Source organism: Sporobolomyces salmoneus (assembly GCF_050403485.1).
Source record: "Sporobolomyces salmoneus JCM6883 DNA, S_salmoneus_JCM6883_v1_ctg23, whole genome shotgun sequence".
NCBI classification, from domain to species: Eukaryota; Fungi; Basidiomycota; class Microbotryomycetes; order Sporidiobolales; family Sporidiobolaceae; genus Sporobolomyces; species Sporobolomyces salmoneus.
Window position 1 is genome coordinate 199,027 of NW_027481140.1, and position 25,344 is coordinate 224,370.

The 25,344-nt window shown below is 50.5% G+C and overlaps 10 protein-coding genes across 10 annotated transcripts; 6 read left to right on the plus strand and 4 right to left on the minus strand.

Moving 5' to 3' along the window:
* Window positions 1-53: 53 nt before the first annotated feature.
* On the plus strand, window positions 54-2,032 carry MOD5 (tRNA dimethylallyltransferase; the record flags this gene model as incomplete). Its single annotated transcript, XM_076632163.1, has 8 exons — window positions 54-359; window positions 418-914; window positions 971-1,055; window positions 1,114-1,213; window positions 1,276-1,506; window positions 1,573-1,626; window positions 1,688-1,772; window positions 1,840-2,032. The coding sequence occupies 8 exons, from the start codon at window positions 54-56 to the stop codon at window positions 2,030-2,032; spliced, it is 1,551 nt and encodes a 516-aa protein (XP_076487890.1).
* Window positions 2,033-2,099: 67 nt separating this feature from the next.
* Window positions 2,100-4,169, minus strand: JCM6883_006372 (uncharacterized protein; the record flags this gene model as incomplete). The annotated part of the gene is made up of 9 exons (XM_076632164.1): window positions 2,100-2,134; window positions 2,203-2,360; window positions 2,419-2,495; window positions 2,560-2,679; window positions 2,739-2,912; window positions 2,972-3,121; window positions 3,181-3,517; window positions 3,583-3,642; window positions 3,712-4,169. The coding sequence occupies 9 exons, from the start codon at window positions 4,167-4,169 to the stop codon at window positions 2,100-2,102; spliced, it is 1,569 nt and encodes a 522-aa protein (XP_076487891.1).
* A 496-nt stretch (window positions 4,170-4,665) lies between these two features.
* On the plus strand, window positions 4,666-6,214 carry JCM6883_006373 (uncharacterized protein; the record flags this gene model as incomplete). Its single annotated transcript, XM_076632165.1, has 6 exons — window positions 4,666-4,782; window positions 4,879-5,007; window positions 5,068-5,331; window positions 5,404-5,634; window positions 5,714-5,969; window positions 6,048-6,214. The coding sequence occupies 6 exons, from the start codon at window positions 4,666-4,668 to the stop codon at window positions 6,212-6,214; spliced, it is 1,164 nt and encodes a 387-aa protein (XP_076487892.1).
* Window positions 6,215-6,882: 668 nt separating this feature from the next.
* On the plus strand, window positions 6,883-7,689 carry JCM6883_006374 (uncharacterized protein; the record flags this gene model as incomplete). Its single annotated transcript, XM_076632166.1, has 2 exons — window positions 6,883-7,018; window positions 7,091-7,689. 2 exons carry the CDS (start codon window positions 6,883-6,885, stop codon window positions 7,687-7,689), a joined length of 735 nt encoding a protein of 244 aa, XP_076487893.1.
* A 932-nt stretch (window positions 7,690-8,621) lies between these two features.
* HIS7 (imidazoleglycerol-phosphate synthase) lies at window positions 8,622-10,636 on the plus strand (the record flags this gene model as incomplete). Its single annotated transcript, XM_076632167.1, has 3 exons — window positions 8,622-8,667; window positions 8,738-8,808; window positions 8,888-10,636. The coding sequence occupies 3 exons, from the start codon at window positions 8,622-8,624 to the stop codon at window positions 10,634-10,636; spliced, it is 1,866 nt and encodes a 621-aa protein (XP_076487894.1).
* Window positions 10,637-11,334: 698 nt separating this feature from the next.
* On the minus strand, window positions 11,335-13,189 carry JCM6883_006376 (uncharacterized protein; the record flags this gene model as incomplete). The annotated part of the gene is made up of 10 exons (XM_076632168.1): window positions 11,335-11,690; window positions 11,764-11,837; window positions 11,912-11,980; window positions 12,051-12,117; window positions 12,189-12,451; window positions 12,520-12,623; window positions 12,688-12,743; window positions 12,810-12,996; window positions 13,066-13,084; window positions 13,173-13,189. The coding sequence occupies 10 exons, from the start codon at window positions 13,187-13,189 to the stop codon at window positions 11,335-11,337; spliced, it is 1,212 nt and encodes a 403-aa protein (XP_076487895.1).
* Window positions 13,190-13,671: 482 nt separating this feature from the next.
* JCM6883_006377 (uncharacterized protein) lies at window positions 13,672-17,946 on the minus strand (the record flags this gene model as incomplete). The annotated part of the gene is made up of 9 exons (XM_076632169.1): window positions 13,672-13,764; window positions 13,832-13,990; window positions 14,059-14,243; window positions 14,315-14,684; window positions 14,750-14,806; window positions 14,875-15,160; window positions 15,225-15,488; window positions 15,552-15,633; window positions 15,705-17,946. 9 exons carry the CDS (start codon window positions 17,944-17,946, stop codon window positions 13,672-13,674), a joined length of 3,738 nt encoding a protein of 1,245 aa, XP_076487896.1.
* A 447-nt stretch (window positions 17,947-18,393) lies between these two features.
* Window positions 18,394-19,508, minus strand: JCM6883_006378 (uncharacterized protein; the record flags this gene model as incomplete). The annotated part of the gene is made up of 3 exons (XM_076632170.1): window positions 18,394-18,504; window positions 18,577-19,333; window positions 19,411-19,508. The coding sequence occupies 3 exons, from the start codon at window positions 19,506-19,508 to the stop codon at window positions 18,394-18,396; spliced, it is 966 nt and encodes a 321-aa protein (XP_076487897.1).
* Window positions 19,509-19,845: 337 nt separating this feature from the next.
* Window positions 19,846-23,097, plus strand: COG3 (Golgi transport complex subunit COG3; the record flags this gene model as incomplete). Its single annotated transcript, XM_076632171.1, has 10 exons — window positions 19,846-19,980; window positions 20,062-20,631; window positions 20,701-20,838; window positions 20,906-21,237; window positions 21,312-21,939; window positions 22,015-22,264; window positions 22,335-22,450; window positions 22,518-22,826; window positions 22,899-22,935; window positions 23,000-23,097. The coding sequence occupies 10 exons, from the start codon at window positions 19,846-19,848 to the stop codon at window positions 23,095-23,097; spliced, it is 2,613 nt and encodes an 870-aa protein (XP_076487898.1).
* Window positions 23,098-23,505: 408 nt separating this feature from the next.
* JCM6883_006380 (SDR family oxidoreductase) lies at window positions 23,506-25,293 on the plus strand (the record flags this gene model as incomplete). Its single annotated transcript, XM_076632172.1, has 11 exons — window positions 23,506-23,534; window positions 23,612-23,985; window positions 24,053-24,129; window positions 24,200-24,220; window positions 24,285-24,408; window positions 24,471-24,483; window positions 24,558-24,576; window positions 24,641-24,680; window positions 24,742-24,811; window positions 24,864-25,113; window positions 25,186-25,293. 11 exons carry the CDS (start codon window positions 23,506-23,508, stop codon window positions 25,291-25,293), a joined length of 1,125 nt encoding a protein of 374 aa, XP_076487899.1.
* Window positions 25,294-25,344: the final 51 nt, after the last annotated feature.

Sequence of the window (25,344 nt, forward strand, 5' to 3'; positions counted from 1 at the left end):
GCTTTATCGACCCCCAAATCATTCAACCGAAAACCCCCTTGATCTCCTCAACGATGACGACCCTTTCAGCTGCTCAAAGCTCGCCCAAACGAAACCTTATAGCTGTTATAGGTACTACAGGAGTCGGCAAGTCACAACTCGGTGTCGAACTCGTGAAATCACTCTCGAATCGATCAACTCCTCCTTCGACTGGAGAAATAATCAACCACGACTCGATGCAATGCTATAAAGGTTTGGATGTGATCACGAACAAGGCTACTGAGGAGGAGATGGATGGCGTTCCACATCATTTGATGAACCACCTCAAACCGGGAGGAGAATGGCGAGTGACTGACTTCCAACGAGATGCGCTTGACAAGGTGAGTAGACTGACGCGGTATCCATGACGAGAGTATAGTATTGACCATACACAAACAGATCGACGAGCTTGAATCGAGACAAGCGCTGCCAATTTGCGTCGGAGGAACTTCCTACTACCTTCAAAACCTCATCTTTCCGAACCAACTCGTCTCTGACCTCTCAGAACCTCAACAGCCTACTCCTACACCGCTCCCCGCTCCTCGGACGATCGACGGCATCTCCTCGTTCCCGGCAGCTCTCCGTGAAGCGATCGAAACCCTCCCCGACGAGCTTCGCGAGCTATTTCTCGTACTCCCTGCACTCCCAGCGACCTCGACTCCCGACGAGTTCCCCATTCCTTTCCCTCTCGATCTCCTACCACCGCGACTACGTTCTCCCGATACGCTCACTCCAGCGCTCTACCGATTGTTACAATCAGTAGATCCTTCGAGCGCGGAACGGTGGCATTGGAGAGATGTTCGGAAAGTTAGAAGAGCGCTCGATATTGTATGGCAAGGTCAGAGGTGGCAGGACGTCGTGAACGAGCAGCAGAAAAGAACGAACGAAGGCCCAAGGTGAGTTTTCTCGTCAACACTCAGCTTGACTGTGCGCTCACAATGTTCGTGGGTAGGTTCCGTTCTCTGATATTCTGGTTGTACGCCGATAATGAGAAGCTACATCCGCGATTGGACGGACGAGTCGATAGCATGATCGAGGTGAGAGTCGATCGCAGTCGAATCCAATCTCAGTTGCTGACTGCTTCGGCTCTCACAGCGCGGGCTCATCAAGGAGCTCGATGAGCTATGGAGTATCGCTCAGAGTAGCACCAGCTCAGGGACAATAGACTACTCGAAGGGGATCTACCAAGCGATTGGTAAATCTCCCCTTCCTCATATTCTCACTTTTCTTCTGCAAGCTGAATACTCTCGCTCACAGGTTACAAGGAGTTTGAACCGTACCTATCCCAGCTCCATCGAGATCCAACTCGAACCTTCGAGAACGACGAAGAACTCAGGAGGTTGTTTGATCAAGGAGTCGAACAGATGAAAACTGCGACGAGACAATACGCGAAACGACAGGTGAAATGGATCAAATCGAAGCTGTTACCTGCTGTACACAAGCTGGAGGAGTCCGGTGCTGTCACAGTCGTCTTGTTGGATGCTACTGGTGAGCGGGATGTCTTCTTGCGATCCAAGCGGGGAAGGAAGCTGAATCCTCTTTGAGTTCGGATAGATCTTTCGCAGTGGCAGGAGAACGTCAGAACACCCGCGATGGACTTTCTCCACGGTCCGTGCCTCTCCTCACCTTCGCGGCGGGAGTGATTGCTGAGCATCCTTCATCGAAACAGCTTTCCTCGATCATCGTCCCCTTCCGGACCCTCTCACTCTCTCACAAGCAGCAGCTCTCCATCTCGCCCCAACTCGACCCGAAGAGTACGTGTATCACATCCAGACTATCACCTTCGCGCTGCTGACTGACGTCAACCCGAAGATTGTTCAGCGCTCAAGCGAAATCGAAACGAGCGTGCGAAACCTGTACTCGAGATCCCTTGAAACCGTTCACGGTCGAGGAACGTCAATGGAGTGCTCACATCAAGACGAAATCGCATCGGATACAAGCGCAGAGGAAATCTGGCAGCAAAGGCGGACGAGGAAGGAGGAAATCAGAGTCAGAGGAGAGAGAGTTGTCGTAAGGAATGGGAATGGAAATGCAGTTTGTACAAAATGGAGCAGATTTGTTGTACCTATCTACATGTCTAGTCAAGTCAATTCGACATCGTCTAAAGTTTCTCGTTCTGCACGGAAAAAGAAGAGAGAATCATTAGACTGAGATCGCGAGAAGCAAAGGGGGATGAGTACTCACGTTTCCGTCTCACTTGGAGGTAGTATGGTAGAGTTCCCGCTCCACAGAAGAGGAATCCAGCGAGACTTTGCCACGGTTTCGAGAAAGCGGACAAGACAAGGAGGAAGAGAGCCGTCGAAGCGAACAGGATCGGGGTGATCAACCACGTGCGATATGGTCTGCTCAGATTAGATTCGGTCAGTTTGAGGGTCTGAGGGAATGAAGAGAGATGAAGACCTTTTCAGCTTTGGTTCTGTGACTCGAAGTACGAGAAGTCCGACAACAACAAGGAAATTCCAGGTCCAAGCGCAGACCTACAGTGGACACGGATTTCTTCTCAACATCTCAATGGGCAATGTTTAAGAGAATCGGACTCACGCCATAGAACAAAGTCAGGTTCGAAAAGTCTCCGATCAAAATGAAAATCGTCGAAAGTGTCGAGCTCAAGAGAATTCCATTGATCGGGGTTTGCCTCGAATCGTTGTACTCCGAGAGAATCTAGCAACAGTCATCGTAAGTGAAGGTCATCGGGAGGAGATGGGTCAAAGAGAATTCACTTTGGGTAAGAACCCTTGTTCTCCAGCAGCTACGACGAGTCGGGACGAAGTGTAGAGGGACGAGTTGAGGGCGGAGATACAGCTGACGCTGACGATGAGAGCGAAGAGGAGAGCTCCGATCGGACCTGCGAGAGTTCGACCAAAGTCGAGAGCGATCGTAGAAGTTGCAGTTGCCTGATCGCACGAGTTAGATCAGTGACGACTCAAGGTTGTTCTGGAAAGAGAGTACTCACGGTTTCGAAAGGAAGGACAATGAAGTAACTGATGTTACAGAGAGAGAAGAGCAGGACGATCAAGCTCAATGAAGTCGAAATCATAATCGGTAGATGTCCCGGCTTCGTTTCGCGAGCGATGTAATTCACTTGATCGAACCCGTCGTAAGCCTGTTTGATACATGAGTGTCAGACATGCTGCGAGAGAAGGAGGAAGGGAAGTTACTTACCCAGAGAGCCGAGAAGAGGGCCAAGGCGTAACCAGTCGGCTGTTGAGTCGATCCTTCGAAGGAGAAGTTCGAGGCGATCCGACCTAGACACAGCCAAACGATCCCAGCGACGAAGATGACGACGATTGCGAGAACTTTGAACGCGGTCGTGTAGACTTGCATTCGAGTACCGGCTTTCGTACTCCAAGCTTGAAGACTCGAGACGAATAGGAGACAGATCAGTGCAGTCCCTTTTATCGCGGCCGTGGGGACTCCTCTCGCGGCTTGTTGGGGGTCGTCACTGAAAGCTGTGTGCCATAGGACTCGGCAGATGTACTCTCCTGCAATGATGGAGATTCTGCGGTGGAGAGTTTTCGTTTTTAGTCGGAAATCGAAAAGAGACGAGGGATCATTAAGACTCACATAGCTTGTGATCCAGGTTTGAGAGCCGTGATTGCCGTGAACGAGAAGCAGTAGGACGGTCTAGCAGACGAAAGAAACGTGAGCACTAGCGACGAAAACCGTGAAAAGAGAAAAGGAAAGAAAGCTCACAATGAGCCAAACGCGGCTGAGAGGTAGACCTGAGATCCTCCATTCTGTGGTAAAGCTGCTCCCAACTCTGCTAATGAACTGCCTCCCGTCAAAGCTAGACCTCCGGATACGAGCCAAATTATGAGACTCGCTCCCACTGAACCCGTTTCCCTCGCTACGATCCCTGAACTCGCGAAGATCCCACTCCCGATCACTAATCCAACGATGAGAGCAATCCCTGACACGAGGGAGATCTTCTCGTCGTCCCTGTTTGTCCTCCCCAGTTGTCTTTCAACTCCTTCGGCGCTCGCTTCCAACACTAGACGATTCGAGAAATCGAACGAGAGTATCGATCCGGACCTCTGTCGCTTGTTCTTCTGTTGTTCGGGTCCTTTCTCGAGTAGTCCCTCGTTCTCTGCTTCCTCCGTCTCGAGATGATCGGCGTCGGGATAGTCTTGATCTCGTAAGGGCGTCGTCATTGCTGCATCACTCTAGTTCGCGGGGTAGGTCGTTCGCTCTCGTTCTGTAGGCGAGGGAGAGCTCGTGAGAGGTGGACGTGAGCAACAATATCGAATGAGCTCGATTCTAAGTTCGAAGTCTCTTGCCTCTCGCCGGTTTTTCAATATCGCCCGTAAGTCTTTGGCCATTGGAGGCTGTGATCGTAGCAGGATTTGGCACACGTATCGCAAAAAGTTGAAAGCTCGAGCACGGCTGACAATTCGATGACCCTGACAATTCGATAACAGTCGATAAATCATTTCGATAGGCTTTTCTTCCCGACGTTACAATTCGCCAAGAGCGGGAATTGAATCCTCTAGAACGCGGAAGGACAAAGGGCCGGCGCTCTCGTAAAACTTTCCGCTTTCAATCAGTTCGAAGTTCTCGAACTCTCTCTTCTTCTCCCCACTTCAACAGCTCTCTTCCAACCTCTTCCCACCGGCTATGCCTTCAAAGTAGACGTACGACAACTCAGCAATGTCGTCGGGATCAATCGCAAGCTTCTTCCCTTCATCTGAACCAGTTCCGACAGAATTGCTCTTTTCCCTCGCTCAAGTCGTCTACGCTGCTAGTTGTGTCAACTTCTTCCTGTTCGTGAGTCCAAGATCGTTAACGTACTTCGAGGAGCGAAATCGCTGTGAACACAGCCGTCGAAAAGTTCGCTGATCATTCTCGGAGTTGTATAATTAGGCTTTCTTAGTGTTCCACGCACACTTGTATCTCCGGGAGGAAGGATGGAAGAAAGATAATTGGTTCTTTAGGGGAATCGTATCGAATTTGGTCTTGCTGTCCATCTGCTCGATAGGTTTATCCTCCGCCGTAAGTTTTCTTTTTCGAGATTTCATCGTTACAAAGCTCACTCCCGTCGTATGATGATAGGCTGCACATTGGGTACTCAAATCGTTGTATCTAGGCGAATACCTCGCCGACCAACTCAACTGGATCGATGTCGTCCAACGGTTGCTCTGTTTTCCCACGGGATTTCTCGCGAACGCATTTTTTACTTGGAGGATCTTCCAGATCTCAGATTCAAGGGCGGTCTGGATATCGTGTCTCCTCCTCTGGATTCCGACGGCAACGGGGTTCATGCTCGCAGAATGCTTCCATATCGTCACGATGACAAACTTTCAATATCGTCGAACTGTGCGTTTCCCTCTTCGCTCTCCCGCTTCTCTCTGTGTCGATCCTCTGATCTGACTTTCGCTGTCTGGACAGTGGAGGATCTGTGAACTTATTGGCACATCCGGAATCTTTGCGCTCGACGTTTTCTACTTCACCGTCCTGTCGTATCGCTTGTACATCTGCAGAAGGCGGCAGTTCAAACCTGATCACGACCCCGTTTCAGTCTACTTTCTGTCAACCGTCAAAGTGTCGTTCTTCACTTGCGCCGTCACGATCGGTAATCTCGTTACGGTCGCATTCCTGGATTCTCCGCGTGTATCTATCGTAAGTCCTCCATTTCCTCTGCTCATTTCGCCGCCTCGTCGCTGATCCTCCTCGTTTCTCCTATCGCCCGCGCCATCAGTACTATTCTTTCTTCCTCCTCATCCTCCCGAACGCCTGGTCTCTCAGTGTCGTCTGGGCCATCAATCAACGAGTGACCGTCCGAAGGAAGATGAGATCCTCAATTTCGGACGACGCGAGTTTAGCACAACGACTCGAAGTGGTCGGATGGAGGAACAATGTCGCTATGAATCAGAGTCGGAAAGCTGTTGAAGAGGATCCGGAGAGGTTCGATCCGTCTAGATGGAGAGGGGACGATGAGAATGTATCGAAAAAGAGTGAGCATCCCTGCTTCTGTGCCCTGATCCCCTCCGCTTTGACGTGACGTGACGTTGACCCTGATTAGCGACGATCAGATCATCGAAGAACTCGAACAGTGAGTCACAAACACAAAGAACCAGATTACGCCTCTTTCGAACTCGATACTTCCCCGCTCGACGCTCTCGAAGTGCCGCCGATTGAGACGAGAGCTAGTGGGATTTGGGTCAAGACCGAAACGAAAGTAGCTTCGTCGTTAGCTTAACCGCTTAGAGCTCCTTGTTTTCTTACTAGCATTGTTGTGAGAATCTGTTGTGTGTATGAGTTACTGTAGATGGTATTGTTGCACATAGAATCATGGACGTGATCTTCGTTCCGTTCGAGACGGGAATCTCAGCAACTGAGAAGAACGTCGAGGTCCCGCTTGTTACCTGCAGCGACACCGGCGCAGAGTACTTAGACGCCTACAGGGTAGTCATGAGGAGACACTGGCGAAGCAGCTGATGCTTAGCGCAGAAAGAGGTCAGAACCATCGAGAATCTGACGCTAGTTGTCAAAGCTCACTAGCGCTCACGCTGCACGTTCTCGCTCGCATTCCGCTCAGGCCTCTTCCCCTTGCGAGGAAGAAGAAAACCTCGTGACGCGCGAGCGATAAGAGCTCACCGCGGAGTTTTGTCGGACTGAGCATTGTTCGCTCGCTTCGGCCGACGTCAGCTCGAGCTCTCGTCAGGCTCTCTCTCTCCTTCACTTCACTTGATAGCAGCAGCCCTCCCTCTCTCCGCGAAATGGGTAAGCCGACCTGACTCACCGTTGTTGCAGCTTTCTCCTTCCTTCGATTGAATGTCGCTCTCTGACCCTTTGTGATTCTATACCCGGTTCCACCCTCTTATAGCTCGAGGACAGTCTTCTTCCTACCGCTCATCCTCCTCCGCGATGGGTTCCTCTTCGCGCGGAGCTTCGCGAGGCTATTCGTATTCTTCTCAAGCTGCTGGTTCCGCCTCGCGTGGAGGATCAATGGGAGGATACGGTCGTAGTTCTTCTGGCTATTCCTCTGAGGCTTACGGACAATGTGAGTGCATTTTGACGCCTTCAATCGATTGCGTTCCAAGCTGAAAAACCATTGCGCGAGTGAATTTCTCAGCTGGAGACTCGGATTCATCCGAAGACGACGGAGCTACCGCCACCGGCAACAGTACCGCTCGTCGAGGAACCTCTCGTTCGACTGGCTTTGTGGGTTCCGGAGGGATGGACGGAGCCGACCTTGCGAACCTCACCGCGAACTCTCAATCCTCTTCTGCGACGACTCCCTCCCAACTTGCCGCTGCCGAAGCCCTCGATCGAGCCGTCACCTCCGCCTCGAACACCTCCGAGAAAGCCCTCAACGTCTCTTCCTCGCACGGTACCTCCCTGCGCGAGATCGCTCAAGCGATCCTCGATGGAAACGCTACGAACCTCGATGCGGAAGCGCTCGATTCCCTCGCGGATACGCTTGACAGGTTTGCGGGTGCTGTCAAGAGGACGAAGGAGAATGTCGAGAGGGCGAAGGAGGCCCAGGAGGTACATCATGAAGAATTGCTGAGGAAGTCGTACGAGTTGGGACGTCAGGCGAACGGGGGTCGTCATACGGGTCGTTACCGTTCTGGTCTCTACAACTTTGAGGAAGCGGCGAGTTCGGGAGGAGGAGGAGGAGGAGGAGGAATCGCGAGGACTTCTTCGAGGGCGATGAGCTCGAGGTACTGAGCGGTTCGCTTCGCCTCCGAGAACCAGTCGACGTACGAGTCCCCTTCCCCGCTCTCCGATTCTCGTGTCTGCTACCCAAACCTTTGTGCTCTCCTCCGTTTTGTCTCTCCCTTGGGATCACTATCTTTTCTCACTCTCCCTTTTATGCTGCCCGTCTCCTCTCTTTCCTGTCCATGATTCTTTATCCAACACCGTCTGCTTTGATTCCACTGACAACTTTTCTGAATCTACAACGTTTCCAGTCTACGACATACCGAGAGACAAGGAGAGATGCAAGAGAGAAGGGGAATCTCCGCCAACTGGAACGAACTTCGATTCGTGGTCACCTTCAGTCACGCTCCTTTTCTCTCCCTTCCCCACCCCTCGCAATAGTTCTCCTTTCCGGTATGTCCGGATGAGCAGAGATACAGGAGAAGGGACTTTGGAGAGAGAGGGTTGGGAGAGAGGGAACGAGGAAAAGGGGGAAAGGAAGCCAGATGAAGGCGTGCAAAGAGTAGGACGGATGTAGGGTCGGAGCATGGGAGTTCGAGGTCGATTGAGTCGAGTAAGGAGTGGTGTGCTGAGCGAGAGTGACCGATATATAGAGACCCGAAGAAGTGAGGCTTTGAAGTCGAGGAACGGCGATAAACTGGCGGGGGTCTGCATCTACGGTTGTTTACGTAGAGCCCGAGCTGTTTTAGCGTATCGGGACTGTAACAGAGTGAGAGGTTAGGAGGAAAGACGAGTCAACCTTGATCAAGAAAGTTTGTCGCGAGTTTGATCTCTGACTCTTTCCACTCACTCGACCGCTGTTCCGACTCGATCCTACCTTGAAGAGTCAACTTTCAGCTCAACAGTTCCTTCAGAACGACAGATCGACTTCTCCCCTCTCCCCCATCGAAATCTTCCGTCCTTTCTTCAACACTCTCCCTCCCTCTCCACCCTCGTCCAACATGCTCTACATTCTCGACTATGGAGCAGGAAACGTAGCTTCTCTAGGTCAGTCACTTTCCTTCCTCACGAACACACGAGACGAGAGAGACGAGCTAATCCTCGTGAATCTTATTAGCCAACTCTGTTCGTTCGCTCGGATTCGACTTTGAATGGGTCAAGACTGTCGAAGATTTCGACAAAGCCGACGTGAGCTCACAACGTCCTCTCCGCCTGCCATTCGCAGATCGAGCTGACTCCACTCGAGAAACCCTACTTCTGTTCGTAGCGAATTCTATTTCCCGGAGTTGGAGCGTTCGGTTCCGCTATGGAAGGACTCAATAAACGTGGATTCTCCGAACCTTTGAAAGCCTACCTCGCGTCGGGAAAACCTTACATGGGAATCTGTATCGGAATGCAAGCGCTCTTCGCCTCTTCGGAAGAATCCACCGTCCCTGGACTCGGCGTCATCCCTGCACACGTCGGGAAATTCTCGGGACAAGATAAATCAGTACCTTGTATGGGATGGAACGGAACTACCGAGAAACGAGAGATTGGAGCAGAAGGGAAAGAGGCATATGGATTAGGAAAAGGGGAAGAAAGTTATTATTTCGTTCATTCTTATCGAGTTGGAGCGGATCAGAAGGGAGTAGAGGATTGGACGTTGACCTTGACTCAATATGGGGAAGAAGTTTACGTTTCGAGTGTTCAAAAGGGGAATGTGTTCGCGACGCAGTTTCACCCGGAGAAGAGTGGGAAAGCTGGATTGGACGTATTGAAGGCGTGGTTGACGGCGACTCAGAAAGGTGGAGTAGGGATGATCGACACGAGTAAGAAGGAGTTGAGGGAAGAGAAGAAAGTAAAGGAGGATTTGGTTAGGAAAGGATTCACGAAGAGGATCGTCGCGTGTTTGGACGTCAGGGCGAACGATGATGGAGATCTCGTCGTTACGAAAGGAGATCAATACGACGTTCGTGAAGATGACGACAACGACAACAAGAAGGAGGAGGAGGAACAAACCCACTCTGGCGCTCCGGAAGAATCTTCCTCGACTTCTTCTTCTGCTCCCGTCTCTTCTACGACTCTCCCCTCTGCGACTTCTTTTGAACTCGAACAACCCCCAGCGAAACGTCAACGACAAGTTCGAAACCTCGGTAAACCCGTCGATCTCGCACGACGTTACTTCGCTGAAGGTGCCGACGAAATCGCCTTTCTCAACATTACCTCGTTCCGTTCGTGCCCTCTCCACGATCAACCGATGCTCGACGTCGTACGTCAATCTGCCGAAACGGTTTTCGTCCCCTTGACGATCGGAGGAGGAATCAAAGATACGGTCGATCCCGACGGACAATCTCGTTCGGCCCTCGAAGTCGCCGGAACTTACTTCCGTTGTGGTGCCGACAAAGTATCGATCGGTTCCGACGCCGTATTCGCCGTCGAACAACTCCTTAAGAATGGGAACGAACCGACGGGGAAAACTGGAATCGAAACGATTTCGTATGCTTACGGAGCTCAAGCCGTCGTAGTCTCTTTCGATCCTAAACGAGTCTACTTTCAAACTCTCGAAGAAATCCCTGAATCTCACCGACCTTCCGCCGTCGACCTCTCTTCTCCCGTTCTTCCTTCCGGTCGAAAAACTTCTTCCCCGATCAAACCCGACCTAGGACCGAATGGAGAGAAGTATTGTTGGTACCAATGTACGGTTCAAGGAGGTCGAGACACTCGAGATATCGATGTCGTTCAATTAGCGCAAGGAGTCGCTAAACTCGGAGCAGGGGAAATCTTGTTGAATTCGGTCGACAAGGATGGATCGAAATCTGGGTTCGATTTGAGGTTAGTCGATCTCGTGAGATCTTCGGTATCGATCCCGGTCGTCGCGAGTTCTGGGGCGGGCAAAGTCGAGGATTTCGAGGAAGTGTTCGAAAGGACCGATGTTGAGGCGGCACTCGCGGCGGGGATCTTTCACAGGAAGGAAGTACCGATCGAGAATGTTAAGAAGCACTTGGTCGATTCGGGGATCAAGGTCAGGAAAGAATAGAGGGAGTTACGGGGATAGAACCTCAAAATTTAGATAGTTATCGCATATCATGCAATCTCAGTAAGCTTCGCAACCCACTTTCTTCTACCCGTATTTCCTTCTCCGTAGTGAGATCAAGAGACACACGCTCGAGCAGCGAGGTACTCGCGCTTTTTCTTCGCGATCCTCTCGAGAGCTCGTTTCGTCGTCGAGATTCGATTCTTCGTCCGACCTCTCTTCTCCCCTTGATCGTAGTTCAATCGAGATCCAGTCTCGTTCTTGACAAACCATATCCATCCGAGTGTTTGTACAACTAACCAACGTAACCAAACCCTGTTACTGAGATTCCTTGACACTTTTCTTCGAGAAACCTGTCTCTTGACGTGGGACACGAACTTCTCCTCCTGCTCCTCACTCTACCATTGAGCCAGAGTACACTATGCACTCAAGGCAGTCACAGGGATCGGTAAGACTCTCGCCGGCTTTCTGAGCCATCGACGAGTAAGTGAGAGAAGAAGAAAACTGCTTTTTGTTTTGCGAATTCCAGTTACAGAAAACGAAGAGAGAACAACCTAGATACCGCAACGAAGAAGAGCTACTTTTTCTTTTCCAATTCGGCAAGAGGAACGCCAGGCTCCTAGACACCACGTCAAACAAGGGAGAACTCGTGAAAGAAGCGGAGTATGTAAAGGTCGAAAGGGTAAGAGGATCCGTCGAAATCAATGCACTCCCCTCGAAGCTACAGGGGGCACCGTGTGGTATACAGTAAGACGAGGAGTCTGGATGTGCGAGGCAATCCCGCGGCCGGGAGGAGGCAGACGAGCTCGAGCCTGCGGTACTTCGAGTTTCTTCTCCGAGTCACTCTTCACATCAACCTCCCTCGATTTCTCCACCCACGTCGACTCAACCTTTTCGTCGAGATAAATTGCCTGTCGAGCCTTACGACGTTTCCCAGCATCCGATTTGACCCCAAAGAGAGAAGTACGACCTTCTTCCCACTTCATGTAGACAAGAACGACGATCGCGATGATCCAGTAGAGGCAGTAGGAGAGGAGGGAAGCGGGGGTTGCGTTGTCTGCGAGGAAAGAGTCGTCGAAAGTCAGTTTCATGAACGAATCGAGTGAAGGGGGGGAGGGGAAGAGACTCACTGGTCCAGCTGAAGATAGCCGATGGCAGGAGGGTGAGGTACGGTCGATCAGTCGAACGTTCGTCTCCTTGGAAACTGCACAAGAAACATGTTTCAGTCAGAGAGAGGAGATAAGGGATAATTGGGTTCGAGCTCGAGCGGGGACGAACGATTGGTTTGATCCGTAAAGCTCGAAGTCACGAACTGCTTCAGAGAACAGTCCAGCACCGAGGAGAAGCCTGGAGAGTCGACGGAGGGGGGAGAGTCAACGAAAAGGGGTCGAAGTGACTTTTGAGGGGAGGAGCTTACAAAACTTGAGTAGAGATGACGAGGAAGATTGAGAGATTGACACGAGAGCCGGAAACGTAAATAAGATCTAGAACGGTATCATCGTAGAGGTAAGAATCACTTGAAGCAAGATCTGGAGAGAGAGAATTTCGAGCTTACAACCAACGACAAATCCACCAATCACCCCCCAGATCACCGCCAACGAGATCAACTTGGCACTGTGACCTAGACTAGCTCCACCAACAAAGACGACGGCCTTTAAAGTTTGACGAAGAACCGCTGTGAGAGAAAGGAGGAACAAAGTCCATTTTCCAGATTTCGCTTCACTCTTCGATAACGACGGGCCGATTAAGAGGTTGCTGGTGTTGAGCGCGAAAAATAGATTGGAATGCCATTTGATCTTTGATTGGTCGATACGAAGCCTAGGATCGAGTCGAAGGACAAAGTCAGCTCGAAAGGCAAGCGGGCGAAAGCGACTGAGAGAACTGACATATTCAGTGCCGTCTTCGTGATCATGACACAAGTGATGAGCGAGAAGACACCCTCCAGACACTCTTCGAGGTTGGCCGAGAGATCGTTCAGAGTGGTGAAGAACTGTGAAAGCGGAAATTGGGAATGAGTTGCTTATTCTCATTCTGCCGACGTCGAATGAACTCACGACAGCGACGAAAGCTGCACCGATAGTCGAAGCGATGAGAAGACCCATGAGTGCTCCTGATCAATCACTCTGTCAGCTACGGAAGGACTCATGATGAAACCTGATAAAATCGGTTCGCTCACCTCCCCAAATCATCCACCTCATCCTCCTCACAATCCTCCTCGTCTCTCCAGACTCCATCTCCTCAACTCTATCAAGACCGACCGACGTCGTTGCGTGTTCGGGTTTTGAGTCCGCCGAAACGAGAGATTCAATGAGAGAAAGTAAAACGGAAACGATCATAGAAAGTTCGATCGTTTCCCGGAGGGTCTGATCGGGCCCGAACCCCTAACAGTCAGTCGCACGAAGACTAGAGAGCTGAGAGGGACGGGGACGAACCACGAGGAAGATTGGAACACTGTTTTCACCCGACGAATGAAAACGAAGGAGAACTCTCAGAGGGTCAGCTCTTCAAGCACCTCGAGTTTGAATCTATGAGTACTCACCTGAAATAGTTCTCCATGGCTCGAGGGCTTCAATCGGTCAAGTAAGATAAACTGGAAGGAAGAGGTCCGGGCGCGAATCAGTGTTCGGCAACTCGAGAAGCAACAGCCTGAGGAGCGTCAGAGGAGGGTGAGACTCACAGTAGATAGTGAGATAGCTTGAAGCCGGGACGAAGCGATAGAGGAAGTCAGAGAAGAGAGGAGAGCGAAGAGAGAAAGAGTGGGAGAGAAAGTTTTCGCACTTCAGGAATCTAATCCTGTCACTTTGCCTGTCACGAGACTGTGTATTCTTGTCTCGGCTCGAAATAGAAACACAGAGCCTAGTCACTTGACCCGAGCAGAACTTTGCTCAGAGAAAACTGCAACTGAACGGCTCGATTCAAAGGTTATACACAACAAATTCTAGTAAGACGGGAAGAGACAGCGAACAAAAGTATGAACAGTAAAGAGAGCGTCGAATCAGCGAGAGAAAGTGAGGGAGAGAGGGGAGAAGGGAATTCGTTCAAAGTTTTGTCCATTTTGAATCTTTCTTCGTATGTAACGTGATCTCCTTGTGATTCCTCTGCCAATTACCTTTGACGATCGTATTTGTCACCTATTCAGTTCCATTTCGATCAACATCAGTTCTTGATATAGAAGACTGAAAAAGGAATGAGACGAACGAGGTAACGTTTTCCCTCCCTGAAGAAGTCCGAAGCGTAATCTTTGACGTCCCAAACAGTCAAGATTGCTTCTCGTTCGAAAGGTCCATTCGAACCTTGACGTGCATCTCGGATTCTCATCATCCTCACCGAACGAGTTTGACGAGGAGGGTATTTTTGCTAAAACGAAGCGAAGAGTCGTCAATTCCAGGTGGAGACGCCGAGGACAAAGAGAGACAAAGACTCACATCGAGATCTTGTTTCAGTTCGTCATAAGCTTGACGTCGAGATCGTTGTGCTCGTTCAGTTGCGAATTCGAGACAAGCTTGAAGGCATCGAGGTGAAACTTTTCGAACGATCGCTCGTTTGTTCCCCGAGGTAGTTTCGAGTCGTTCGATTATCTCTTCTGGGTCTTCCATATCGACATCTGGATCTACACGTAACTCGCGTCAGAAAGTCGCTCAACCTGAAAAGAAGAAAGGAGAAGGAGGAGAAGAAACGAACCCGATTCCGAATGAGATGGAATCCCATCCTCACAAGCTCCCGCAACCGCCTCTTGCAAGAACGCAACCAAATCATCTTCCTCTGTTCCTTCCTTCTCCGCAGCCTCTTCCATCTTCGCCCGAATCCTCTCCCTTCCTTTCTCCCACTCTTGCGCTTTTTCCCTCTCTTCCGCTTCCCCCCAGGTTCCAGAATTCGTCCTTAACGTATCTACGTATCCCAACTCGAAAATCTTTTCGATGATGATATCGAGCGGAGCGACGACTCCTCCTGAAGAGGAGAGACTATCGAGACTCGCGATGAATTGAGTTCGGGAGAATCCGAGGGTTGTGTGCCAAGGTGCGAGAGAAGTCGAATTGCCAGAGATGACGAGCTGTTCTCGTGTAATTCAATCAGATACCAAGTCTATGAGGATCTCGAGAAGCTGAATCGACTTACCTTTGAACGACCGAGAGCTTCTAAAACGTCGATTCCTTCTTGTCTGAATTTATTCAACTGTTTTTCTCGCGAAATCAGTTCAATCACGTAATCAATCTTGATTATGAGCGGGAGAACGAACTCACCCTTGCTCCAGTGATGGCCAATTTACTCCCAACGATCAATTTGCCTCTCTCACAAGCGCTCTTGAGAGTTTGATCAATTTCCGCTCGAATCCTATACCATCCATCTGTTAATTCAACCCCCACGATCACTTGAGTAGCACCATCATCATCATAGGAAGTAGATTCGTCCGGATCTTCCCACAAGAGTTGAGAAACGCATAGAACGAGTGGTAAGGAAGCCGAAGAATCTCGTTCTTGAATTCGTTTGATCGAGGATCTTTCGGCTTGATTGATTTCCCTCTCGTAACTAATCCATTATACCCAATCAGCGGACAACTCTGTGAAAAGCGGGAAATGCGAATGTGACTCACCGGTACCGAAGTTGATCCATGACGAATTCGAATTTCCACCATTTCTCGTACAAATCAGGTCGAGTACGAACGTAACATGCGAGTTTCCACACGATCAACTCCCAATGATTCGTGACCCAGGGCAAAGTAACGAGGGATTCGTCGCCGGGACAACGGGTCGAGACGAGGGATTTGAGCGAGGAGAATGCGTCTTGAACGGAACGGTTGCAGGGAAAGATGTAGGATTTCGAAGAGGTTGATGTCATCGAGAGGATCTCCTCCGAGCTGATAAGCGAAGATTGGGTCAACTCGAGTGAGAAACGGGACAGCAAGGGGAAAGTGACTTACAATCCTTGAAGTTCGAGTTCTTCATAAAGATGAGTTTGAGGTCTCATCCCATAAGTGAACAGATCGAATCTCGGTTGTTCATCTGTGATCGGATCCCGAATCGCAGCTCAGCCCAGGCCAACTGAATCGCTGAGAGAGAGAGAAAACACTCACGATCCAAATCGAAAACTTTTCCCTTCTCATTCCCCTTCCTCCCTTCTTTCTTCCTACTGCTCATCCCCACCATCGTCGTCTTCGTCGTCGTTGTTTGCGGAGTCGCCCCTCCACCTCCATTCCCCGTTGCGTTCATTGTTTTCGCCATTTCAACTTTTTCCCTCACTAGTCCCATCGGAGTCAACCCTTCCGGTCTCTTGCCCCCTTTGAACGGAGTAACAAAACTCCCCCTCTTCGTTTTCGAACTAGACGTCGTCGAATTGTTCGCGAGATGATAGGGTTTCGTTCGGGGAGTCATACCGATATTCAAACGTCGATTGAACAACGGGGTTGAAGTGGAAGTTGAAGCGGAAGGGAGGGGGAAATTCTTTGAGGTTGAGGTTGCCGATGAGAGGGAGGAGGGACGAAGCGGAGTCGAGGACGGAGCGATGGAGGTGTGACTGTGACGAGCTGATTGAATCATTGGGGAACGGAATGCGGTGGAAAATCGATTGGACGCGACTGGAGTTGGTCGATTCGAAGTCGTCATCGTCGTCGTTGTTGATTTCGTGGGGTCACGATAGGCTGAAGATGGACGAGTAGCAACGGGAGCAGGTAGAGGAAGAGGAGGAGGAGGATTCGTAGAAACTTGGGGGAAAACTCTGGGAGAATCTTTCGACGAAATCGATGCGGCGGATGCGGATGCGGGAGAACGAGGTGGTGGACGACATTCAGGATTCGCGGCGGGTTGAAGGGAACAAGTTGGAGAAGTTGGACGTTTGTGAGGTGAGGAAGAAGTTAGAGTCGTTTCGGTTGAAGATCGAGTCGATTCGTTATCGTCTTCTTCTAGAGCGGCGACGGAAACTTCATTCTCGACCGTCTTGAGAGGACTGCGTCTACCGTTCGATGACTCAAGGTCTTCGCTAGGAGGTTGGTGGAATGAACGAGTACGAGTGATTGTCGGACTATCGAAAAGGTTCGAACGATTTTTCGATCCGAGATTCGACGATTCTTCTTCCTCCGCCTCCGGAGCTAACGCGAGAGGTTGAAGAGAGTAGTACGATCTCGGTCCTTGATTCTCGATTCCACTCGTCGTCGATTCAAAGAGATCTGAAGTAGTAGGAGTAGGAGGAGGTTTGTTGCCGGTTCTCGAAGGGACTCGAGAAGGAACGTTCGAAGGTGGTCTCGACGATTTCGATTTCGATTTCGTCGTCGACGGGAGAGGACGATCCGGAGATGAAGACTTTTCGAATTGTTTCCGAGCTCTCTGTAGTGCTTCTTCACTCGGTGCTGCGATTGAACGTCCAGCGGCATTCGAGAACCCAGTCGAGAACCCAGTCGAAAACGAGGAGGGTTTAGGATTCGTGATTGCGATTGACGGTTCCGAAGTTACTCCTTCTCCTTCGAATGGATCATCTCCGTATCTCGCGAGAGCTTGTTTGAGTGCGTCGGCGGAAGGAGCGAACGATTTCCTCGAAGCGAAGAAGAGACCTCCTGAACCGGATTGAACGGTAGAGAATCCGAATGAGGCGAGATCGATAGGAGGGGGTTTCTCTTTGAATTCTCCTTCGGCCTCCTCCTCCTCCTTCTTGTCCTTTTCGTCCGTCCCTGAGTCCTTGGTCGACGCTGATCCTTTGCCGACGGGAGGTGGAGGAACGACGGAGCTTGAAGTGATTGAGCTCGGAAACGCATCAATCTGATCGAATCCCAATGTCCCCATAACGTCTCCTTCATCGAATCCTAACCACATATCATCCCCTTCGAATTCTTCCTCATCTCCCGGCTCTACCGTCTCTACTCTATACGGTGGTTCAATAATAACCTCTTGTTGAGCGAGTTTGTCTTCTGATTCGAAAGGGATTAATCCGATCCCTGAATCATCCGCCGCTCCTTTCGCTCCCTCCATCTCTTCGTCTGCATCGTCTTGGTCGTCCTGAGGAGGTACACTAGAGATACAAGGTGCCGAAGAAGGAGGTAAATCGAAATCCTCTTCTTCTAAACCTTCCAACAACTTGTTCAAATCCTCCTCCTCCTGTCGTCCTTGCTGCTCATCTTCCTCCTCTTCTTGCTGTTCCTCTTGAAGTTGTCGTGGTGACGGTGAGCGATGTTGTACGAGAAAGATCGGTTGATCCGGCTTTGGAAGAGATGGAGAAACCGATAACCTCTGACGTTTTGCTGGACGCGATTCGGGCTCGGGAGAAGGGCTGAGAGAACTGAGATGGGAAGAACCTCGACTGTGAGGAGGTGAGGGTGGGTCGGTCATTGATTGAGGAGGAGTGAGAGGAAGAGAGGCGAATTGTTTTTCGGACTTAGCGACGCGTTTGTCTTACTCCGAATTTCGCTCAACAGAGGGTATCTACTCGCTTGCTGGCCATACTTGAAGTGTTCCATTCCTCGTGAACGCGCGAACGAGGACTCGAAAAATCAGCCAAAAAACCCCGTCTCGTGAGGTTTTTCGCGACTCCCTCTCTCTGAGCCTCTAGCGGTTGCAGGTCTAGGAGGCAAGGCAGCGCTTGAGTATCAACATGTGAGTAAATTCGAAACGAAGAGCAGAGAGCGAGAGAGAGGTTAGAGGTAAGGGTATCGAAAAGTCTAAGCACAAAAAACGGGGGGAATTCGAACTTCAGTAGCGAGTCACAACGAGGCAAGCAAACAGGTGGATCTAGCATGGTCGGAGGTAAGGTAGTCGTGAACAAGAGAAAGGAAGAGATTATTTCGCAGGTTTCGGGTTGTGTTCCGCTAGATCTGCGACGAGAGGTCCGACGGGTTTGATCCTGAAATCATCGATCGAATCCTCCAGTTCCCTCAATGCTTTCTCGAGCTACTCATCCGAAACATCCGTGCATCAGCTCGGTGCTGCAAACGAGAAAACGACGGGATTGTGAGAACTGACCTCTTCCCTCTTTCTCGGATCAATCTCTTCCTCCGCTTCTTCGTCTCCACCCATCGCAGTACCCCAAATATCTCTCAGTCCAATCCTACTCCCCATCCCAATTCCCCTGCTTCCAGACGCAGCAGTTCTATAACTAGTAGCCGTTTCAAACCTATCTTCACTTTCATTCCCATCATCTTCCTCTTCCTCTCTCTCCTCATGGCCATGCTCTTCCCCGTCGACGAGCGAGCTATGACCTCTCAGCGGACTGGGCTGCGCCGAGCCTCCTCCACGAGAAGGTAGAGTCCTCATCGAATGACTACTAGGAGGTCTTCCCTTACCTCCTCCTCCTCCTAATCTCGCTCCTCCATTTCGTTTCTGTTGTCTCCTCATCGTACTAGGTGTAACCATTGGATCCATCTCCCCATTCCCGTTCTCGTTGAGGACCTCCCAATTCTTCCCTAAATGAACAACTCTCACAGGAGCAATCGGATCATTCGTTCTAGGTCTCCAAGTAGTAGCCCCATTCTCCGTTTCTTCTGAGCCTTCCACTCGCGGACTCTTAGTACCAGAGAGATTCGAACGTCTCTTTGTCGAACGTGACCGGTGTCGAGTGCGGTGACGATGAGCGGATTGTGAAGTTAGAGTAGGGGAAGAAGAGGAGGAGAGGGAAGCTGACGCTGCGGAGGAGGAAGGAGAGGGGGAGAGCTGAGACGGTGAGGAGGAGGGAGGTGGAGCGGACGTGAAGGGGTGAGGGGAGAGGATATTGATTAGACGTCTGATAGCATCCGAACGAACGAAGTTAGTCTCGCGAGAGAGAGAGAGAGAGAGAGGAAAGGGAGAACAGGTGCTGACTCGGATGCTTGATTGAGGATGCGTCTACGTAAAGCTTGTTCAGCTTCTTGTTCTTCTGTTGTACGAGTTGGAGGAGCTCGAGGTGGGGCTCTGTGCATGAATGAGGGGGGAGAGAATGGAGAATGAGTCGAGAGGTTCAATGACGACTGAGAATGGTGGAAGTACTTGTAACGCACTGAGGTAGAACATCGGGATCTAGTAAGGGTTGCCGTTCAGTGTCTTCCTGTACAGATAGGGAGAAGGAGGAGGAGAGAGTCAGCGATGAGGGGGGAAAGGAGAAAGGGGAGAGCGGGAAGGGGACGTACGACTGGTCTAGATTGGGGTAGACAGCAGCATAAGTACTGTCTGATGAACTCTGCCATGCTCTGTCGTGACCGAATGTATTGGTGCAGGGAAAGAGAGCTTCGACTTGACTTTCAACGTTTCACACGACTAATGGCATCATCTCGCGCTTCGACTTCAAGGTTAAGCTTAGAGGATTGGGATGCTCTATCTCCACTATCAGCAACCGAGATTGCGTCAGTACAAAAGGTGAATCAGGCAGCTTCGGTTCGACCAATTCCTCATCATGTGAGCCTCTTATCTCCTCCCTCTCACCTCCTAGACCAGTACTGTGATGCTGATTAGTCTCGAATGGGTACCTCCTGTCAGCTCAAGGCGGTTCAAACCCCTCTCGGAAGGTTGTCGAGCTCGAATTCCCCCACTTGTTCACCACGACCTCTCTCCTCCTCTAGTAACGGTCCCTTCCAGCCCTCCTCCTCCTCCAATGTGAACCCCTCCTCCACGTTACACCCATCAACTCCGATCGAATCACTGCAACAATTCCATGACTGGTTCTCCTCGGTCGAATCGTCTATCGAACATTCCCAAGAACAAGTTTACCGCGAACACCTCGAATCCCTCTCATCCCATCTCCAACTCTGCGATTCGATCCTCTCAAACTTGGACGAATCTCGCGGGTTAATATCCGAAATGGAGGCGAATTATCTCTTTGTCGAAGAGAATTCTCGAGCGTTACAGATGGCGTGTGAAACGATGTTGGACGAACAGAAACATTTGTTGGAAGTTACGGAAGCGATCGGTACGAGGTTGGAATATTTCAGGGAGTTGGAGAAAGCGACAAAGACTTTGAATTTACCGGGGGAGGAATTGGTGTTGAAGGAAGATTTCTTGAATATGATTGATCGTCTTGACGTTTGTCTTGATTATCTTAAAGCGAACGTACGTCCATACTCTCTCGACTTTCCCGTTTTGAATGGATGCTGATGAACTTTTTGCGTGTTTGTTCAGAGAGATTTCAGAGACGCCGAGATTTACTTGATTCGATTCCAGCAATGCCTCACTCGAGCCATGACTCTAATCAAGATGTATTTCGTCTCTACGATTCGCAAGATCACTCTCGACGCTGCCGAAAAAATGACTGGCAAAGTGAGTCACACTCATTCTAATCTCCCATCTTCGATTCCCCGTTTGACCCTTTTCTCTCTCTCGGTAGGAATTATCCGATACAGCTCTCGAAGCGCTCTTGTACCAGAAATTCGAATCCCCTTCGTCCTCACTCCGAATCCTCCTCATCGAACTCGAAAAACGTTCCGAATCAGACCCCAACGAATACTCTTCCCTTCGTTCCGAATGTTTCACCGTTTGGTTCACCGCTCGTTCCCAACTCTTGTCTCCCGGTTTAGCGGAGGAAGTGAGGAGAATGGAACCGGGTTCGACCGAGTTGGTTAGGTTGGCGAAAATGGGTTGTGGTCATTTGAGAGGAGTTTGTATCAACGAATGGGGACTTTATAAACAATACTTTTCGACTGGGGAGAATGAAGTCTAGTAAGTTTCTCTCCCGTCCTCTCCACTCTCTCTCTCTCGAAGGGTGATGCTGAAGTGATGATCGATTGGTTTAGTCAATTCCTTGAAAACTTGTGTGATCATTTGTACGATTCCCTCCGACCTCGAATCCTTCATGAACCTCGACTCGAAGTACTTTGTGAATTATGTACCGTACTCCAAGCGATGATGGCCCTCGATGCCGATACTGGACTCGTCGAAGCTTCCGATGATTCCGATGATGACGATCTCTTCTCCCCCTCTCCCAACGACAACGACCCCGATGCCTCTCTATCGATGACTCGACAATCGACGATTCAACCCTCCTCTCACCCTCAGCAACTTCGATTAGGTCGATTGAGGTTCTCGGTATTGTTGAGGACGATCCTACAAGATACTCAAACTCGACTCGTGTTCCGCGCTCAAGCGGTTATTCAATCCCAAGTCCTACACTACGTCCCAACGCCGGAAGACCTAGATTATCCAGCGATTTTGGAGAAGAAAGCTTCTGCGACGAACGAGAAGAAGGAATCGCTGTGGAACGTCGAGGATTCACAGGAGGAAGAGAGGAACTTTACGAATGGAGGAGGTGGTGGAGATAAGGAGAAGAGGTTCAGGGTACCTAATGAAAACCAGATGAAGTCATGGTTCCCGACTTTGAGGAGAACCGTTTGGGTCTTGGCGAGGTTGAACGCGTTCATCAATGTGAGTACCATCTCTCTCACACACACACACCTTCTGACTTAGGGGTGAGCTGACTCGGGATGAACGAGTGAATAGACTGCGATTTTCGAAGATTTCGCAGGAGAAGCAGTTACGTTATGTCAACAATCGCTCCTCGCCGCCGCTGCTCAAATCTCCGCCGCGACAAAGGACGTCTCGAACTCCAAGACCGCTTCAGCGCTCTCAGGGTCGAGTCAACTCGATGGCCAATTGTTCCTCGTTCGGCACCTATTACTCTTGAAGGAAACGGTTAGGAGTGTCGATCTCGTTCATATCGAACGCGCTGCAGACTTCTCCTCTGTCACAGGTGAGTCTCTCTCACTCGATCCATCTGAAAGAGTTCTCGCTGACCCGGGTTTTTTCAACGCTCGGTTCAGACATGTTGAGCAACATCCTCCGAAACACTTCAGCGATCTTCAACCCTGCAGCTCTGTTCCAGATGGCTAGTAGAGGTATCCCGAACTTTGCCGAGACCATGGTTGACGCGAAAACCGTGAGTCTTCTTTTCCCCCTCCCACCCCCCTCCTCTCTCCAGAACTGACGCTTTCCCCCCTCTACAGGATCTTGATTCAGCGCTCAAGAAAGCCTGTGAAGATCTTATCACGACGACTTCCCTCTCTCTCACCTCTTCGATCCAATACTTTCTCGATCGTTGTACTTCGTTCCTCTCCTCCCCCTCTCCCTCAACTGGCGGTTCCTCCTCTTCGAGGGATCTCTCAGCGCAAGAATGGGCAACTCCAGAGGAGGTCATGAAACTGCATCAGGAGTTTCAGGATGGGTTGGTCGAGAATGTGAAAGCTGTGTCAGGGAAAATGAGATTGTATTTAGAGGAAGAGAAGACGGTTAAAGTGTTACTACCTCCGCTACTGGTGCGTCTCTTCTTGATGTCTCACTCGACCGCTGGTGAGCTCACGAGTGATGTCCTTCCGCCGAGTGCACAGGAAGAGATCGTCGAAACTTATACAACTTTCTTCAATCGTTCGTGATTCTCTTCTTGCCTCTCTCTCGGATTGCATTTACTGATACAACACCGTTCCTCCAGTCACTCGCTCAGAGTATGGATTCGCAACGAGTTCTTCCCTATTACCTCCCGCCGACGTCAAAGAAAAACTCAGAAGAGCGACGACGGTCCTTCGATAATCTCGTTCGATCCACACGTCTATTGTAGCTGCTGATGGACTTAGAGGATGTTTGCAACTCGAGAATTCTTCCATAGCAGCTGTTCATGTAGTCGAGAGCGCTTAGACTGGTCCGAACGCAGTGTCGCAGGTTTTCACGAGAGGCTTTCGACCGTCGAAAGAGCGCGACTTCTCGAGGCTATTAATCTATTCGCGAGCGCGGGCAGTCTGCGGGCTTCGGTACTTGACGCGCCGAGCTCGTCGTTCGTTTGAATCTCCGCCGAAGTCAGAAGTCGAAAGTCAAAAACTCAAGCGGGGACTTTGTTCGAGCAAAAACGCCGGTTCCGAAAGATCTCAAAGTTGAGCAAATCCGGCTTCTTTCGTTTCTCTTTCTCCTCTCTCTCCACTACTCCTCGACACTTTCACCAAGATGCCTGCTGCCCGTTTCTCTATCGACGAGTGAGCTCTTCTTCCCTCTTCCCTCCTCTCCTGCCCCACTTCGCTGACGCTCTCTCTTCCCTCTCTTCGACTCTCAGTATCAATCGTTTCCTCGACCGTACCGTCCTCTCGTTATCCGGAGCGACCTCCCTCTTCCTCTGGCACTACTTCAAATCCCGTTCGATCCTCGGTTCCTCCCACACTCCCTACGACCATCTCCGTTCCTCCCGCTTCCTCTCTCTCCTGCTCGCCTTCGTCGCTTTGAAGACGTTACATAGGACGTTGAATCGTTTGACGAGGAATCATGGTTGGAAAGCAGATCCTCCGAGGTGGAGTTTGGAGAACGGAAAGGGAGATATCGTTTTGATTACTGGAGGGTCGACAGGGATTGGGAAAGAATTGGTAGAGAGATTGAGTAAGAAGACGGGCAATATCGCGGTACTCGATATGGCGCCGCCTACGTATAACGCGAGTGAGTGACGAAAAAGAGAATTCGACGAAGGGAGTTGGGACAAAGCTGATCCTCGAGATGTGAACAGAGAACGTCAAGTACTATAAATGCGATATTACTGACCCAAAGGCGATTGCCGAAGTCGCAAAGAAGGTTCGAGCAGAGGTGAGCTCGAGCTATTCCGCCTCGCAAGCTTGTTCGTTGACTCACTCGCATTTCGTTTTTCTTCGCACAGATCGGAGAACCGACTGTACTTGTGAGTTTAGGTGGTCCCTGCTCAGTAGCAAAGGTATACTGAAAGTCCATGCTGCTCACGCTAGATCAACAACGCCGGAATCGCTCGAGGAAAGACGATCTTGGAAACGAAACCTGAAGAATTCCTTTTGACTTACAAAGTCAACGTTCTTGGATGTCACAACATCCTTAGGGAGTTCTTACCTCACAGTGAGTACTCTCTTTCTACTTGAGAGAGGACCTTAGACTGATAGTTTGCGCACGGTCAACAGTCATCAAGCTCAAGTGAGTTTCGCCTCGAGTATTCCTTCTCTGCGCCAAGCTGACCCCTCTTCTTTCCCGTCTTTGTCTTAAATCAGTCACGGACATATCATGACTGTGAGTAGAGAGACAGCTCGCAACCCTGTCGCGTTGGTGACTGACCATTTCCACTCGAAACCAGACTGCCTCGTCGGCTTCCTACGCTGCGATCCCTCAATTAAGTGAGTCTCTGCCCCTCCTCATCCACCAAGAGCTATCCACTGATGTCCTTCCTCCGTGTAGGTGAATACGCATGCTCGAAAGCCGCCGCACTCGCTCTTCACGAAACCCTCGCAGGAGAACTTCGACACCGGTAAGTTCTACTCTTCTCGACCCATGTTCCCGTGCTCACTCCCTGTCGGTAGATACAACGCCCCTCGAGTTCGTACCTCCGTGATCTGCCCAACGAAAGTTTCGACCCAAATGGGCGACGCGATGAAAGATCAAGACACTCAATTCCTTTCCCCAACCCTCGACGCCGGTTGGCTCGCGGGAGAAATGGTTCGAATCATTGAATCGGGTTTGTCGGATCATTTGGTGACGCCTCATTTCGCGAGTTTGTTGTTACCGAGTTTGAGGAGTGGTCCAGATTATTTCAGGTGGTTCGTCGCTACCGTAAGTCTCTTCCTCTCTCTCAATCTGTGTTGATTGAAGGGGGCTTGAACTAATGAAGAGTGCGGTGAGTAGGTTGGAAAGACGCATGAGACGATCACGGCGGAACGAAACGCTGTTCAAATGAAAACTTATAAGTTCGTTGAACAACTCGATAAAGCTCATGGAATCTCTTCTTCCTAATCTCTCTCTCTCTCTCTCTCTTTCTCGTCCGTCGAATGTATCTATTCTTCA